This window comes from Sinohyriopsis cumingii, chromosome 1 (assembly GCF_028554795.1).
Source record: "Sinohyriopsis cumingii isolate HCF-2022 chromosome 1, ASM2855479v2, whole genome shotgun sequence".
NCBI classification, from domain to species: domain Eukaryota; kingdom Metazoa; phylum Mollusca; class Bivalvia; order Unionida; family Unionidae; genus Sinohyriopsis; species Sinohyriopsis cumingii.
In genome coordinates this window covers 146854734-146871584 of record NC_142961.1, presented here as the reverse complement: position 1 = coordinate 146871584, position 16851 = coordinate 146854734, and the positions used below count along the sequence as shown (strand labels likewise).

Sequence of the window (16851 nt, the reverse complement as noted above, 5' to 3'; positions counted from 1 at the left end):
AATGTTTGCACCCTTTTCTCCGCTTGCTTGCTTTGTCGTCACCTGGTTATCTTTGCAAAACACCATATCAAAGATAATTATCTTTAATCACAATGTACACAGTTCAGGTTTCAAGAAGTATTACATTTAAGAAGCTCCACCCCCTCCTCCTGATCCCAAACCATCATCGACATGTAATCGCATCATGATACCCAGGGCGAATGCTCGGTCGCCCCCTTGGACGTCAGGTTTTAAGGGTCACCTGATTATACCCAGTATAAATCGCTGTAGGTGGACTTGAAGTAACAAGGAAAATCAATTGTCGTGCAGACTGTCGGTTGAAAGCACCGGTGGACGGACGCATGGATACGTCTAATATTCGACCACAAGTGATATAAATTGTTTTTATTTATAAAAGCACATTACCGGTGTGTACGTACGTATGTATGTGTGTGTGTGTGTGTGTGTGTGTGTGTGTGTGTGTGTGTGTGCTTTGGATTTTTATCGCTACGATGTCTGCAGTGTGGCAGTTTATAGTGATGTCTAACACTGGGGCATTGTGCAGCAGACATGTAGCATGATGTCCCACCCAGTCACATTATCCTGACACGAGGCTGACCAGTCTTAACACTAACCTCTTATTTTTGGAGTCCTTGTAGGGCGTATTTTACATACGATATTTCGATATCGTATGCTTTGTTTGGGCACTAGTACATTGTATTCGCCATGGTGAAGTTAACAGAAAATACATTTTTTTATATTAGCTGTGATCGAATCTTAGCTTAATAAATATAAAAATGGGAAATGTAACTTTTATTCTAAACGAAAATAATTAAAAGACAATGACATACACAAGTAAAAGCACTTTATTAGGTCGAAAGATCTCAACAAATCTCCAGCAAATCTGTTAGGTTATTAAAGAAGTTTATAACAGCATAGTTAGAGTCCAGGTCTACATGTAGAACAGATTAATTATAAAATACACTTACTTGGCCTTTCATAGTTGCTATGTACAAACAAGATTGTTTCCCAATATCATAATTCATAAATTTACATACATTATACATTGTAAAGCAGTGGACAATGCTATTTGGTTTCTAGCGCAGGTGTACAAAACAGTATAACATTTATAATGAATATAGGAAAAGTAGAAAAAAATTGAGTTATACTAAATGTAACATGAGAGTTTATGCCATAGAAGAAATCACTAAGTACACCGTGACAGGTTTTATATATCCGAGAAAAGATGAGTTATGCTTAGTCAAGACATGAAAGTAAATCTAGTAAAGACGCAACACATTAAAAATAACGAATCTCCATTAACATTCTCTCGCCAGTGCCGTTGACAGAAACAGAATTGTTCGTTCTCTGGCCTTTCTAATCCAAAATAAAAACTTCAAACCGTTTAGGGATATTTCAGATGATAATTACTTGCTTTTAAGACACTTTATCTAAAGTTGTCTTAGGAATACCTGAGATTTTAAACTGATATGAGCACTTGTTCATTTCATCTAAGTCTGCACGCCCTACTCGATTTTCCTTCTTGAAACTTTATATAACTTAGCCTGCTGTTTTACGTACTACTGAATTGGACCAATGATGTCTTGACATGATTTATTAAAGATATATGTATATAACTGGAAGCTGTCTGTAAGTCCGATTGTGTGTATTACAATGGATGAAATGCAAACAAGTTCATAAAAGTAAATAACATTTCTGTGGAATACTCTAATAAAAAGATATACCGAATATTGAACAATAACAATTCATACGTAACAACAGGAGCCGGAAACCCTAGAATGGGAATACTCAGCTTTTATCCTGATGATAACATGACCTTGGTGACTTAATAGACTCCGGGTATTAAATATTCTGCTCGAGCTTGCGATAGCTTCTTGTGTTGAAACACAAAATGTTAGATCTTTTACCAGTTCACATATTTATATCACGATTAATGTTGAAACAATTGACGATGCACGACGTTTGCTCCCAGATTGTATGTGCGTTAAGTAGAAATACCCGTTACGTATGTTCACAGTTGACCTCATACTTTTCAATGGTAAATTATTTATTTTTAAATTATAAATATGCATTTAAGTACCATATATTTTAACTGACAAAATTTTACTAAGATTGCAAACATTTAAACAGCTGACGGACATAATATTAACGTATTTTACACAAATATAAATTTTGTTTTTGAAAACGTACATGCACAGATATTAATAAATGATCATTTTTGTTCATTTATTGGCTTTTTTTCTCGACTTTTGTCAGTGTCATGTGAAAGACCGTAAAAATGAGAATGATAAATCATGATAACAAAGATACATATTCAAATAATGTAAGATAATAAAATGATTCCCCGCCGTTAATGTATAATATCATAATGGCTTACGCTGATGCGATTTTTTTTAAATCGATATTCTAACTGCGCGGTTGGATTGTCATCAATCGTTCCTCGTTCCATCTCTGATATGCATCTAGCCTTGATATTAATTTTAAGCATGGAATGGGCATTTTAGGTGGATGACAAGAAAACACTCTAAATCATGAAATGTGTAGTACGCATCATAGGCACCTAATAACTCTTTGAGTAAACATAATCAGCCTTTTATTTACACGTAATTGCATTTGTAGAAGCAATTATCGGATTTTTCCTCCAATTAATGAGAAATTAATTTTTTAAAGTAGACAATTAGATGGCATCTTACTTGTGTTTTGTTTACATTCTCCTTTAAATTTGTCGTTACACGTTTTACACGTACTGAAGGTGAAGAAATGTATTTTCTCTGTACTCAATAATTTATATAATAAATAACATTATTAAACATTTTCTGGCTGCAATGTATGATTACATCATTGATTGCCCCTGTCCGTGTTAATACACCTCGTTATCAAATTGAGCATATGATAGCGTCGTTTCAATCTGCTTCTAGTATATCTTGTTCCTCAACTTGTATTAGCGTGATAATGCTTTCCAGTGTATAAAAAACATCTTAAAATAAATAATTTTACATCTTACGTAAAACGGTTAAACTGTTGACTAATTGTAGCCCTCATAGGCGATGGTCCGATGAAACGGTTGGTGAAAACATGAACATTTAAGTAAAAACCTCACACACACAACAACTTACACATAATGACACATAGGAAAAATCTTGTGTGCAGATCGAGTGCAAAGTGCAGTGTGAAAAAAAAGCCGTGAAGCTAAGATAGCATAGGATTATGTGTTTTGGATATTCGTAGTATTATTTTCTTGCAGAGCAAAACACGCAACTGATAGAAATTAAGATCAGAGTATGAAAATTTAGGAAAAAATACAAAAGCTATATTTTGATATTATGTGCAAATTCGAAATTTAATGATAACAACACCAAACAACCTTCGCGCAAAAAAATACATTCAAAAGTAAAGAATTTTAAATGTAAGATTGTTTGTTGGAGACTGAATCTTAATGAACCTCTGTGCTCGTGTTTATAAAACAATTTCGGGGAAAGCCTGAAATTAGAAGCATATTGCCTTATTGTAATGAAGATACATGTTTTTACACAATTTATTTTATGCATTTAAGTTCATAATCTGTTTCAAATATTGAGATTCCGAATCAAATTTGAAATTAATTAGAAAAATTATTCAGTCAGTATTCTGCAGCCGATTTTAGGATAAAATATTCACCTTGCTGCAAGCATCAATTAACGAAAATATAAGCTTCTACAACGGCAGCAGGAAATCGTGTGGCTAAAAAATATTGCGGCATGGCAGAACAACATGGATGTGTGTGGTAACAACAGGGCAAATCACGAAATTGATATCCATAGGGGACCTTAACAACATTACGCACGTTGGCAAAGCCTGTAGCTGAACATTGCAATATGGTGTCTCGACTGTCGGGGAAAGTGGCACGCAAGGCAGGCATGCATGTAAGGCCATATTCATGAGTATTTCTGTGTTCATAAATTATCGCAAATTTGTTATATTTAGAAAATGGGTCTGTTTCATTTTCGTGTCTTTACCAATTCCATTGACTCAGAGTTCGAGAGCGTCAATCAAAACATCGCATTCCTTGGATTTCCTCTAAAATAAATGTTTGCGATTAATGACGAAGTCACAAAAACCGGAAGACTTATTAAAATATAATAGAAAACTTCACAGAAATTTCCCAAAATATGGCATCCTTCCAAAATTTGCATGCGGTTACGGCTACCGTTACTGAAAGCATGCACTGCAGAGAGATTTGGTATTTATGCTAGTGTCTCTGGCGGAGAGATTTGGTATTTATACAAGTGTCTCTGCAGAAAGATTTGGCATTTATACGAGTAAAAATTCAAAAGTTTGTATGACGATGATGATTGATGATCTTACAAACGGACACATTTACTTTTGAGAAATCATAAAATTTAAAAGACTGGCCTTTTAACAGTCAGTACTAATGTCAAACCAAATTTAAAAGACTGGCCTTTTAACAGTCAGTACTAATGTCAAACCAAATTTAAAAGACTGGCCTTTTTACAGTCAGTACTAATGTCAAACCAAATTTAAAAGACTGGCCTTTTAACAGTCAGTAATAATGTCAAACCAACTTTAAAAGACTGGCCTTTTAACAGTCAGTACTAATGTCAAACCATCCATATGATTCAAGCATAAGATTAGTTTTTTTTCATGCAATGAAATTGACAGTACAGTGTTGTCGTGAAGCAATCTTATGGTGTTTACAATCTCACAAATGTTGTAAATGGAGATATCACAGTAAACGGTTATGGCACGTTACTCACAAAGTACTTATAAAGTACACAGATAAACACATATGCATGCATTGCCATGTATTACAACGTGCTTTATGCAAAGATGCTAACAAAATGATAGGATGGAAAGGGAAAAATACAAAATAAGAAGGCAAACCTCCGAATAATGTGATGAAACATGTTTAAAATGCCATACCAAACAAATGTGTATACGATATATTAGTTGTACTGAATACCCCGAACCTCCAACCCCCCACCCCAATCCAAATGTACAACATCTGAAAAGAAGAGAATACCTTGTCATAAAAGATAGAATGTTATGACATTATTCATTCATATACACTTGTAGCATGCAGTAGTAGTAGTTAATTTTGAAGACAAAAAAAAACAAAAAAACAGAGTATAATATTGTGTAAATCACTGACTCTTAGCATCAGCTTGCATTTAAATTAAAAAATCCATTGACTTTTAATATCTAAAATTTTGGGGAGTAATTATTTATGATGGTGAAATAAGGCAAGCCCACCCATAAAACTAATTTTCACAGGAACATAATTTATGAAAAAAGAATACATAGTACCATTGTGTGTTGTAATAAACGCGTTATATATGATTACAAATATGAGGTGATTTCGGTTTATATATGTACTGGCACACATTTGGACGAATTATTTCCCTTTCGCACTCAAATGTATACACATTAAAAGCAATCAGCAAAGATCCCCACAAAAGTTTATCTGAATACATGTAAACAGATACAAAATTTCTTCTCCCAAACGAAAGCAGATGTTTCATGTTTTGCTACTTGTACATTTATAACCTTTTAAGTTCTTCTAAAAAAATCTTCTGAAATTTAATGACCTTTTCACAAAGATGTTATTTTCATATTTGAAACTATATTTGAAAAAAACTTAAGTATTTCTGATAGGAACTTCTAATTTGTGATCTTTTCGTACAAAAGCCTCTAATCAATATTATACTAACGATTTGATTTTTAAAACAAAATGACTTTAATCCACTTTTCAAGGCATTCAATTTGCATGTGACGCACATATTTACACGAAATTATACATATGCACACACAAACGTTTATTAAAATCTCAATGTAATTATTATTGACAAGCATTATGCTTAGATACTTTATACAGACAGCACATAAGTTTAACAATAAAGATAAAACAAGATAGTTTGTAGACAGCATGCGCTATCTCAGGTACAACCACTAAAACTATAAAAGATGAAAGTCTAATTACAGCACTCTGTGGTATATAAAAATTAGAGAACTCCGTGTGAAGAGAGTTAGCTAGTCTAGCGTTTGGATTAATGAGAGTGGTAGATGGGACTATTAGATGGGGATTTATGGTAAGAAGAAAGCCATCCGGTTAATAGGCGCTCTCTAAAAAATGTCATGGCTACAAGACTATCACAATGTTTTTGTTTTTTTTGCTGAATGATAAGAAGCCTACATAGTTAATGTTCTTAAGGCCCCTTGATAGCATTTCCTTGATTTGCCGGTATGTGATAGTACTGGGCACCCGGTACTGCTTGGGCGAAGTTGCAGAATTCGCAGTAGCCTGGGGGTCCCTGTTGTCCCGGTGCGCCTCTGGTTCCATGTTGTCCCGGCATTCCCTGAGGCCCTCTTTCACCCTGTCGACCAGGGACTCCCTCGCCTGTTGGCCCAGGTGGTCCTACAGTAATAAAGAATATGATTTATTATTTTAAATGAAAAATTAGTTACTTGTCTGCAAGAAATACTCTACATTTGGACCACTCCAGTGGCCTAAGTGGTTAGAGCATCTGCGGAAGGTATGGGTTCAAACCCCGGCCAAGTAATACCAAAATATTTATAAAAATGGTGCTTGCAGCTGCCGCTCTTGGCGCTCAGCATTAAGAGGTTAGTGTTAGGAATGGTAAGCCTGGTGTCAGGATAATGTGGTTGGATGGGACATGATGCTACATATCTGTGGCATGATGTCCCAGTGCTAGACATCACTATAAACTGCCACACTGCATACATCGCTGTGATATGGCTAACATTTTTAAAGCTACGATAAAAATCACCAAACACAACACACATGCTCTACATCTGCGTTGTTGATACGTATTGTTTCTATATCAGAAGTGAAAATAAAACGAAATTGAACATTCATACCAATTTATCGGACATCAGTCGTAACAAAATGGTGGGTAAAACCCGTGCAATATTTTCCCAAATAAATACCTTGCATACACTGATTTATATTATTTTAGGATAATCAGATAACTGAGCATGCTTTTAAGGAAACTTTGTCTACCTTACTTTTATTTCATCATGAAGTCAATTCAGAGAGAATTTCTTCTGTCCTGAAAGTCATTTTTTGGGGTTGTTATTATTCTCTGGCTATTACCGCCATTTTCCAAGATATAGCGTGACATGCACATTAAACATTTGCGGGAAATTACGAAATTTACGTTTTTGTTCACGTGAGACATCGTTGTTATCCAATAATGAATATTTATACAAATTGCCTTTATGACTGGCTGAAGAGATCAGTAGTTCAGTTATAGCAGATAAATATTTAAAAAAAAAGAATTTAATGTGCAAATAACGGTACTTGAACCAAGGACTGATTAAGCTCAAGGTTCAGACAAAGTATACTATCACTTAATTAATTTATTCATTACTTAATTAATTTAAGAAAATTAAATAAATAAATAAATAACAGCCTGATGACTTTACCTGTTGGGCCTGGTGGGCCTTGTTCTCCATCTTTTCCACGTCCTGTGGGTCCCCGGTCTCCTTTCACACCTTGCTCACCTGGTCACAGAAAACAGATGTCACAGTAAAGTATTTCTAGATCATAATCTTTCAAAACAACTTCATGTACATCAATGTCATTTTGGCCACATACTGGTACATATCAATGATGTCTTGCATTCGAGGGATGAGGTTGGGTAGGATCTATTGTCGAATTCTTCATTTTGTGCTAATTACTAAAATATAAGTATTTTATTTATTTCCTTTCTCAGGAAAAGAAGACCCCTAAAACTGTATTACTCTTTTGAAGTAGGATATATTCGTAAATCTATATCCAACAAACATGGAGTCAAACTGCAAATAGTCAAAGCTGATTATATTTACTTTAGCATATTAGCTCACATATACCTGAGTAAATCTGGAATTAGGCCTACTTTAAATCGATCCTACAGTGGACCTACCCGGTGGGCCTGGTGGCCCTTGCGGTCCTGGTAATCCTGGAAGGCCCATGAATCCCCGCTCTCCCGGAAGACCTGGGATACCTCTCTCACCTGAAAAGGAAGTGCATATATATTTACACCTTCAAAAGGTACATTTAGTCACAACGTGACACCATGCAAAGTCATCATTAGGACGAAATACATTAAAAATGGCTAAGCTGTTATTGATACTTTTGTTCTTTGTCTCATGCACATCTATTTATACTTCGGAAAATGTATTATTTATACTTCGGACAATGTATTAAGAATATGTACAATCAAAAATATGAGTGGAATTTTAATCTACATAATTTGTTAAAATAATGACGAATTGGTTTATCTCAAATCTATGCACAAATCTTGTATATAAAAAAAGTATTTCCGTAATTGAGATGGTCACCATCTCTTTTAATTGAGATGGTCACCATCTCTTTTCGAGCTGCTAAAGGAACATGGTACTCGATCATGAAGTAGTTGGCTTCCATATCAAGAAAATACAAAACAAAAGAAGCAATACAGCAGTTCATTTTCTATGTGTTCACGATGATGATGATGATGATGCTTATGATGATGATGATACTGATGATGATGATGATGATTATTATTAGTATTACTGGTACTTAACAAAAATCTTACCCATAATTCCCTGCGATCCGGGAGGTCCTGGGCGACCCAGTTTGCCTACACCCGGAGGTCCAGGAGGTCCTCTGAGGTCTGCAACAAGTTCTTCAAGTTGTTCTGTTGAGAAAAGCTTTAGTTAGTCAGGATATATATATATATATATATATATATATATATATATATATATATATATATATATATATATATATATATATGGGTAGTCACGAGAAAAGAGAAAACAAGGAAGGCTATACGAAAAGGAGCGTCTATGTATATAACTCAAAGTGCACACAAAGATTTCCTGGGGGGAAAAAGACGTGTATGGGGTATTAATTGACTTATTATTAGAAAACTGCAGATCATCTTACAGCCGTTGTCAGGATGGCTGCCAAGTCGTACAAGCGGACAGTTAATACACTATTTGAGGTCGTTAAATGTCACGCAAGTCGTGTTGTCGTAAAATGTCACAATATATCTGTTACTGGTGACGTTAGGTTCGATCGCCGGCCGAATCATATCAAGACTTACAAAAATGGTACTAACAGCCGCCTCGCTTGGCGCTCAGCATTAAGAGATTAGTGTTAGGACTGGTCGGCCTGGTGTCAGGATAATGTGACTGGGTGGGACATCATGCTACATGTCTGCGGCATGATACCTCACTGCTAGACATCACTATAAACTGCCACACTGCAGACATCGTAGCGATATGACTGAAAAATTGTTAAAGCTACGTTAAAAATCCAGATCACACATACACACACACACACTGGTGACGTTACAGTTGATATGTCCGTTTTAAGAACGTGCGCTGTTGACCCAGCAAATATCAAAAACGTCATATAGATGACATCGAATAAAAACGTAAATTAAAAAAAAAAAACAACAAAAAAAAAACATGCCGCACTTTGCAGTTGATTTTCTCCTAGATGCATTGCGAAAGGGATCAATGACGACTCCACATCTGTACTTATGCCTTTTAGGCCACGACATATCCTCCGTCATGTTAGAAAAATACACTGAGATTCAACTTTAAATTTCCATTTAAAGGTTTATTTGCACCATAAAATTTGACCTTTAGGGTTAACAGGGCCAGTTACCGAGAACAAGAAATATTTTATTAACATTTTTGCTCATCTCACTTTTTGTGGGATTAAAAGACTAAATTACTTGTATGATTGTTTCCATACATTAAAAATAAGGTGTCGAGAAAATCTTATATATATATATATATATATATATATATATATATATATATATATATATATATATATATATATATATATATATATATATATATATATATATATATATATATATTCCGAGAAAAAACGACCGACGTAAGGATGGATGCAACGAAACGCGCACAAGACACAGACAAAAACAGAGGAGTTCTTATGACGAAAAGGCCTAATACAACGAAGTTATTGTTTTATTTGAAACAGTACGGCATTTAACCGTTTCGACTGTATTACAAAATAGTAATGTTTACAATCTGTGATGTTTATAGTTTATGTGTCGTAACAACGGTAAATGTCAGTTTATCCCAGTGGTCGCATGGGCAAGAACAGTTTCTTACAACTAATTATGCATGTTAATTAAAATGCGATTTCAAAAGGACTGCCTATATGGCCGCGGGCCGCGGAATGTAAAGGACTGGACCGCATGCGGCCCCCTGGCCACCGGTTGGACATGCCTGATTTTGTCCCTGTCACTGACAATAATTCCCAGAAAATTTACTGGTGTGAAAAGAACCTGTAAATGTCACAAACGCCGGTAAGTGCAAAAACTTACCAGTGTTTGTGATATTACATGCGCTACAAAGCAATAATCACTTCAGGAGAAAACAGACTCTAAAATGAATGATGTTACAACTTAGCTTGCGCGTTTAGCAGACATTTGGTCTCCCATCCCCACCCACTCCCTGCTGGTGCGACGGGAATCAGTCAGTCTATACAGATTCGAGATTCACTTGGCCAACAAAAGCACCAGGAACTCCAAAACTTTACCAGAAGTCAAAATTGTATGTATGTAAATAGAAAAACCTCTGTGAATTTTATGAATGTTATCATTAACTGCATTAACTGAAGACTAAAAATAGTGTATTGGGCCTGAGAGAGAGAGAGAGAGAGAGAGAGAGAGAGAGAGTGTGTCTCCTCCTAAACGTTTTGCATAGCTACGGTGGAGAGCTTTATTACGCCAGACATCTTATTATTAAGATAAAAGAAGAAGAAGAAGAAAAAAAATTCCAGTGAACACTTGCATGTGAATACCACACTTGGAAGTGTTGGTACGCTTAAGTGATTAACAAGTATTTATTGTAATACTGCGTATAAATACATAATGACATTGTATGGCTATTGAACTGCTGATAACTTACTAAGTAATAAAACAATTTGGGTTTTTCACAAAATGATTTCTCTCTTATGACAAGCAGATATTCTCCAACCCGTTACGGAGGCTCTAATAACACAGAAATATGACGTTCTCATCTTTAAAATCTAAGTTAAAAATCGCCCCGACAAAATCCCCAAACCATCTGAAGTTCTATCTTAAATTTGGCCTTTGAAAATAAAACTACTTCAACAAACATACAAAACCATTAAAAATTCTACCTTTAAATTGGATACTGAAAATACAACTACCCCAACAAACACACAAAACCATTAAAAATTCTACCTTTAAATTGGATACTCAAAATACAACTACCCAACAAACACACAAAACCATTAAAAATTCTACCTTTAAATTGGATACTCAAAACACAACTACCCCAACAAACGTACAAAACCATTAAAAATTCTATCTTTAAATTGGACATTGAAAAAAAAACCCACTTAAATGCCCATTCTATATAGCGTTCTATCTTTAAACTGAGCACTGAAAAAGAACACCTCGATGACCGCCCCAAACATGATGTTCACTCTTTAAAATTGGCATTGAATTCACAATTATCCCGATTAATGATCAAACCTTATATGAGTGGGGATTTATCGAGATAAGTTTTAACTCAAGGCCCATTTTAAAGATATAATATCAGATTTATGTGCTCAACAATCACTCACCACGAACAGAAAAATATGAAAAATACAGAAAATATAACGTTTAAAAAACCAATAAACCTAAGAATTGGATAAAAGACTTGACTGAATTACTTCCAACATCTGCTTTATATATGTTTCTGCCAGAAAGTTTGTGTGCTTTTCTGCATCATACGGATGTCTAGAGAGCTACTGTCATTATTATTAGTATTCATCATCACTATCATTATTAGTATTCATCATCACTATCATTATTAGTATTCATCATCACTATCATTATTAGTAGTACTCTTCATTACTGTCATTATCAGTAGTATTCATCATCACTGTCATTATTAGTAGTACTCTTCATTACTGTCATTATTAGTAGTATTCATCATTACTGTCATTATTAGTAGTATTCATCATTACTGTCATTATTAGTAGTATTCATCATTACTGTCATTATTAGTAGTACTCTTCATTACTGTCATTATTAGTAGTATTCATCATTACTGTCATTATTAGTAGTATTCATCATCACTGTCATTATTAGTAGTATTCATCATCACTGTCATTATTAGTAGTATTCATCATTACTGTCATTATTAGAAGTATTCATCATTACTGTCATTATTAGAAGTATTCATCATTACTGTCATTATTAGAAGTATTCATCATCACTGTCATTATTAGTAGTATTCATCATCACTGTCATTATTAGTAGTATTCATCATCACTGTCATTATTAGTAGTATTCATCATTACTGTCATTATTAGTAGTATTCATCATCACTGTCATAATTAGTAGTATTCATCATTACTGTCATTATTAGAAGTATTCATCATTACTGTCATTATTAGAAGTATTCATCATCACTGTCATTATTAGTAGTACTCTTCATTACTGTCATTATCAGTAGTATTCATCATCACTGTCATTATTAGTATTCTTCGTCACTGTCATTATTAGTAGTATTCATCATCACTGTCATTATTAGTAGTATTCATCATTACTGTCATTATTAGTAGTATTCATCATTACTGTCATTATTAGTAGTATTCATCATTACTGTCATTATTAGTAGTACTCTTCATTACTGTCATTATTAGTAGTATTCATCATTACTGTCATTATTAGTAGTATTCATCATCACTGTCATTATTAGTAGTATTCATCATCACTGTCATTATTAGTAGTATTCATCATTACTGTCATTATTAGAAGTATTCATCATTACTGTCATTATTAGAAGTATTCATCATCACTGTCATTATTAGTAGTATTCATCATCACTGTCATTATTAGTAGTATTCATCATCACTGTCATTATTAGTAGTATTCATCATTACTGTCATTATTAGTAGTATTCATCATCACTGTCATTATTAGTAGTATTCATCATTACTGTCATTATTAGAAGTATTCATCATTACTGTCATTATTAGAAGTATTCATCATCACTGTCATTATTAGTAGTACTCTTCATTACTGTCATTATCAGTAGTATTCATCATTACTGTCATTATTAGTAGTACTCTTCATTACTGTCATTATTAGTAGTATTCATCATTACTGTCATTATTAGTAGTACTCTTCATTACTGTCATTATTAGTAGTATTCATCATTACTGTCATTATTAGTAGTATTCATCATCACTGTCATTATTAGTAGTATTCATCATCACTGTCATTATTAGTAGTATTCATCATTACTGTCATTATTAGTAGTATTCATCATTACTGTCATTATTAGTAGTATTCATCATCACTGTCATTATTAGTAGTATTCATCATTACTGTCATTATTAGAAGTATTCATCATTACTGTCATTATTAGAAGTATTCATCATCACTGTCATTATTAGTAGTACTCTTCATTACTGTCATTATCAGTAGTATTCATCATCACTGTCATTATTAGTATTCTTCGTCACTGTCATTATTAGTAGTATTCATCATCACTGTCATTATTAGTAGTATTCATCATTACTGTCATTATTAGTAGTATTCATCATTACTGTCATTATTAGTAGTATTCATCATTACTGTCATTATTAGTAGTATTCATCATTACTGTCATTATTAGTAGTATTCATCATTACTGTCATTATTAGTAGTATTCATCGTTACTGTCATTAATAGTTGTATTTATCATCACTGTCATTATTAGTAGTATTCATCATTACTGTCATTATCAGTAGTATTCATCATTACTGTCATTAATAGTTGTATTTATCATCACTGTCATTATTAGTAGTATTCATCATTACTGTCATTATTAGTGGTATTCATCATCACTGTCATTATTAGTAGTATTCATCATTACTGTCATTATTAGTAGTATTCATAATTACTGTCATTATCAGTAGTATTCATCATCACTGTCATTATTAGAAGTATTCATCATTACTGTCATTATTAGTAGTATTCATCATTACTGTCATTATCAGTAGTATTCATCATTACTGTCATTATTAGTAGTATTCATAATTACTGTCATTATCAGTAGTATTTATCATCACTGTCATTATTAGAAGTATTCATCATCACTGTCATTATTAGAAGTATTCATCGTCACTGTCATTATTAGTAGTATTCATCATCACTGTCATTATTAGTAGTATTCATCATTACTGTCATTATTAGAAGTATTCATCATTACTGTCATTATTAGAAGTATTCATCATTACTGTCATTATTAGAAGTATTCATCATTACTGTCATTATTAGCATTATTCTTCATTACTCTTCAGAATTTTAAAAATGAAGACATTTTATTCTCAAGCATGCTTTGTTGTTAAACCTGTACATCGAAAGAAATTGCGCATTACCTGTTAAAAGACAATTTCAAAATTAAAATTGCATAAATCGCCCTGTTTTCGCCAAGTACACATATAATTTACCAAGATACAGAATGAAGAAAAAAAATGATAGTGCAAAACTAGCATGACAATTTACATTTCCCCACATTGATTTTTAAGTTGAAACCATGTGCATTTTAGTAGACGAGTTGATCATAATGCGAAGTCTAAAAACAGCAATTCCTATTTGTGTGTGAGACGATTTCCGATTGACAGATATAGATGTACCATGTATCCAACTAGTCCCAAAACTTATATATATGTGTGTGTGTGTGTGTGTGTGTGTGGTTACCAAAATACAATTAGTCTTTCACTGTAAATACATCAAGATATTTTCTTTGTAGGTTCAGTCGAAAGAAAGACGAAAGTACTTTCAAGTCTCAGTTGTAATACAGAATGCTTTTAAATTAGGTTTAGTAGAAGCTAAGAATTAATTGTCAATTTTTGAAGACGTCTGTCGATTCCCTAATTGTTTCATACCAATGGGTATCAACTTGCAAAATTGGTTTTTGAAAATGCATTTCCATTTATTGTGAACTTCTGTACGATTTTTGCAATAAGAAATGTTGGAGTCGGACATTATGCAAAACGGAGGAGAGCACAGTAGTAGCATTCCGGAACGCATGGAAATTTCAGAGAAAGCGGGATAACGGAAATAAAATGTCCAATACGGTACTTTGAATTTAACAAAATTACAATCTCAGTATTACAAATGAAACAGATTGGCGAAGTGTCAAGAGGTAAAATGAAATGCAAATGATATTTGATTCAACAACTTTTCGTTTTAAAATTCATACTTTCCTTTAGCAGTATTTTCGCCATTTTTAAAAGTCTTTAATGTGAAGACGTGGAAAAATATTAATGTTTTTTTACTGTTTATTCACATTGCTAGGAAAACCGAATGACTGCAAGATCGGCCACACTGCACAAGAATCATGCTCTGGTCAGCAAGGACAAGCTTTCAAGATATAACTCAGTAAAAATTCTGAGATAAATAAAAATGGTAAAACAGTAACTGACTTACCTAGGTTTTCTAAAAGACGGATCCCATCTATTTAACTTCATTCAATAAAGTTTGAAAACGTTTTATTGCGTGAAAAACCCAAAACAACATATTACTGGCTTTTGTTCTCCAAGAAAATAAAAGTCTTTAACAGTGAAATATTTTATTTATTTTTTATTATAATTTTTTTTTCTTTTCTTTTTTTTAATAGAAATTATTGAATTTGTTTCAAAGTTTTGTATTGATCATTATTTCAGACTTTTAGTGCATCGTAATATATGAAAATCAAATCAGTTCGTCTAGGGGACGTGTAAAAAATTATCAAGTGCTAATATATTGAGAAAATGTAAAAGTTAAAAAGAATTTTATTTAAATAAACTAAACTTGAAAAGACTAACAAACAAGACTACCAATCATACATAATTATTATATTTCAGCTTCATGCTTGTTTCGTGTCCAGGTCCTCGCATAAGGAAGTTTACTCTGGCGCCTTACACTGCATCAAAACATTAGGCAGGACAAAATAAAATTTAAATCGAAAGACATATTGTACCTTCTTGGTTTATTGTGTCTAAATGCGCAAATTATAAGAAATAGAACGCAAATTTCAACCATTCCTGCATGACCTAATTCGAATTCCACGTTCTTGACTAGGATTGCCTCGGTGGTCCCGGTTACCGGCTGACCTTATTGTGTCATTTCCAAACGACTTTGTCTCGGAGAAATTAGCACGAGCAGATTCAACTCCAAAGTTTGTTTTACAAAGGTTATTTAGTGCCGAGGCAATCCTAGTGAACTGCCTATGCCCATGCAAACCATGGTGGCACGTCTGGAATGGTCTAATATTAGGATTCAAACCCTAACTCTGTCGTGAGCGAGTAACAAAGCACAGCTTCAATGTTTCCGTAAGAAATGGGAGAGTAATGACCTATAGCGGACAGTTACTTGTTTAAAATCAAAAGGCTTGTTAACTTCGTGAAAACGTAAAGATCAATGCGTGTTTTGTCTTTTGATGAGAGCTTAGCCTCAAAGTTAACATAAAATCTGCCACGGGCTTATCCAAGCAGGAAATCTGTATGGAATAAAAGAAGAAAAACTACCTCTCAGTATTTGGAAACATATCTCCCTGACTTCCTGGTCTGTCACACTTCGGCCCTGAAAGGATTTTTCAGCGAAATTACCTTTTTTTCAATCACAGCGGCAATAATAAGTACGACAAATCTCAAGTTTACATAAGATATTTAGGAACATAAAACTCCTAACTTTTATCTTCATTGTAAAATAAAGACACGCCCTTAGTGTTACCGTCACAACATACATTCTTTACAATGAATCGAGTATGCAAAATGGCAATGAATTCTCCAGCAACTTCAAGATCATAAATAAAACTATTTTTGTTTCAGTT

General features: G+C 33.5%; 1 protein-coding gene across 15 annotated transcripts in view; it reads right to left on the bottom strand.

Moving 5' to 3' along the window:
• Positions 1-827: 827 nt before the first annotated feature.
• LOC149808102 (uncharacterized) overlaps positions 828-16851 on the bottom strand; it is a 534871-nt gene continuing 518847 nt past the window's right edge. For all 15 annotated transcript variants that reach the window (XM_089973484.1, XM_089973483.1, XM_089973481.1 and 12 more), the window contains 5 exons: positions 16547-16601; positions 8577-8678; positions 7923-8012; positions 7444-7521; positions 828-6412 (listed from right to left, as the gene is read on the bottom strand). In XM_089973484.1, coding sequence (XP_089829610.1) covers positions 6204-6412; positions 7444-7521; positions 7923-8012; positions 8577-8678; positions 16547-16601 — 534 coding nt within the window. In that variant the 3' untranslated portion in view covers positions 828-6203. The remainder of the gene's footprint in view (positions 6413-7443; positions 7522-7922; positions 8013-8576; positions 8679-16546; positions 16602-16851) is intronic.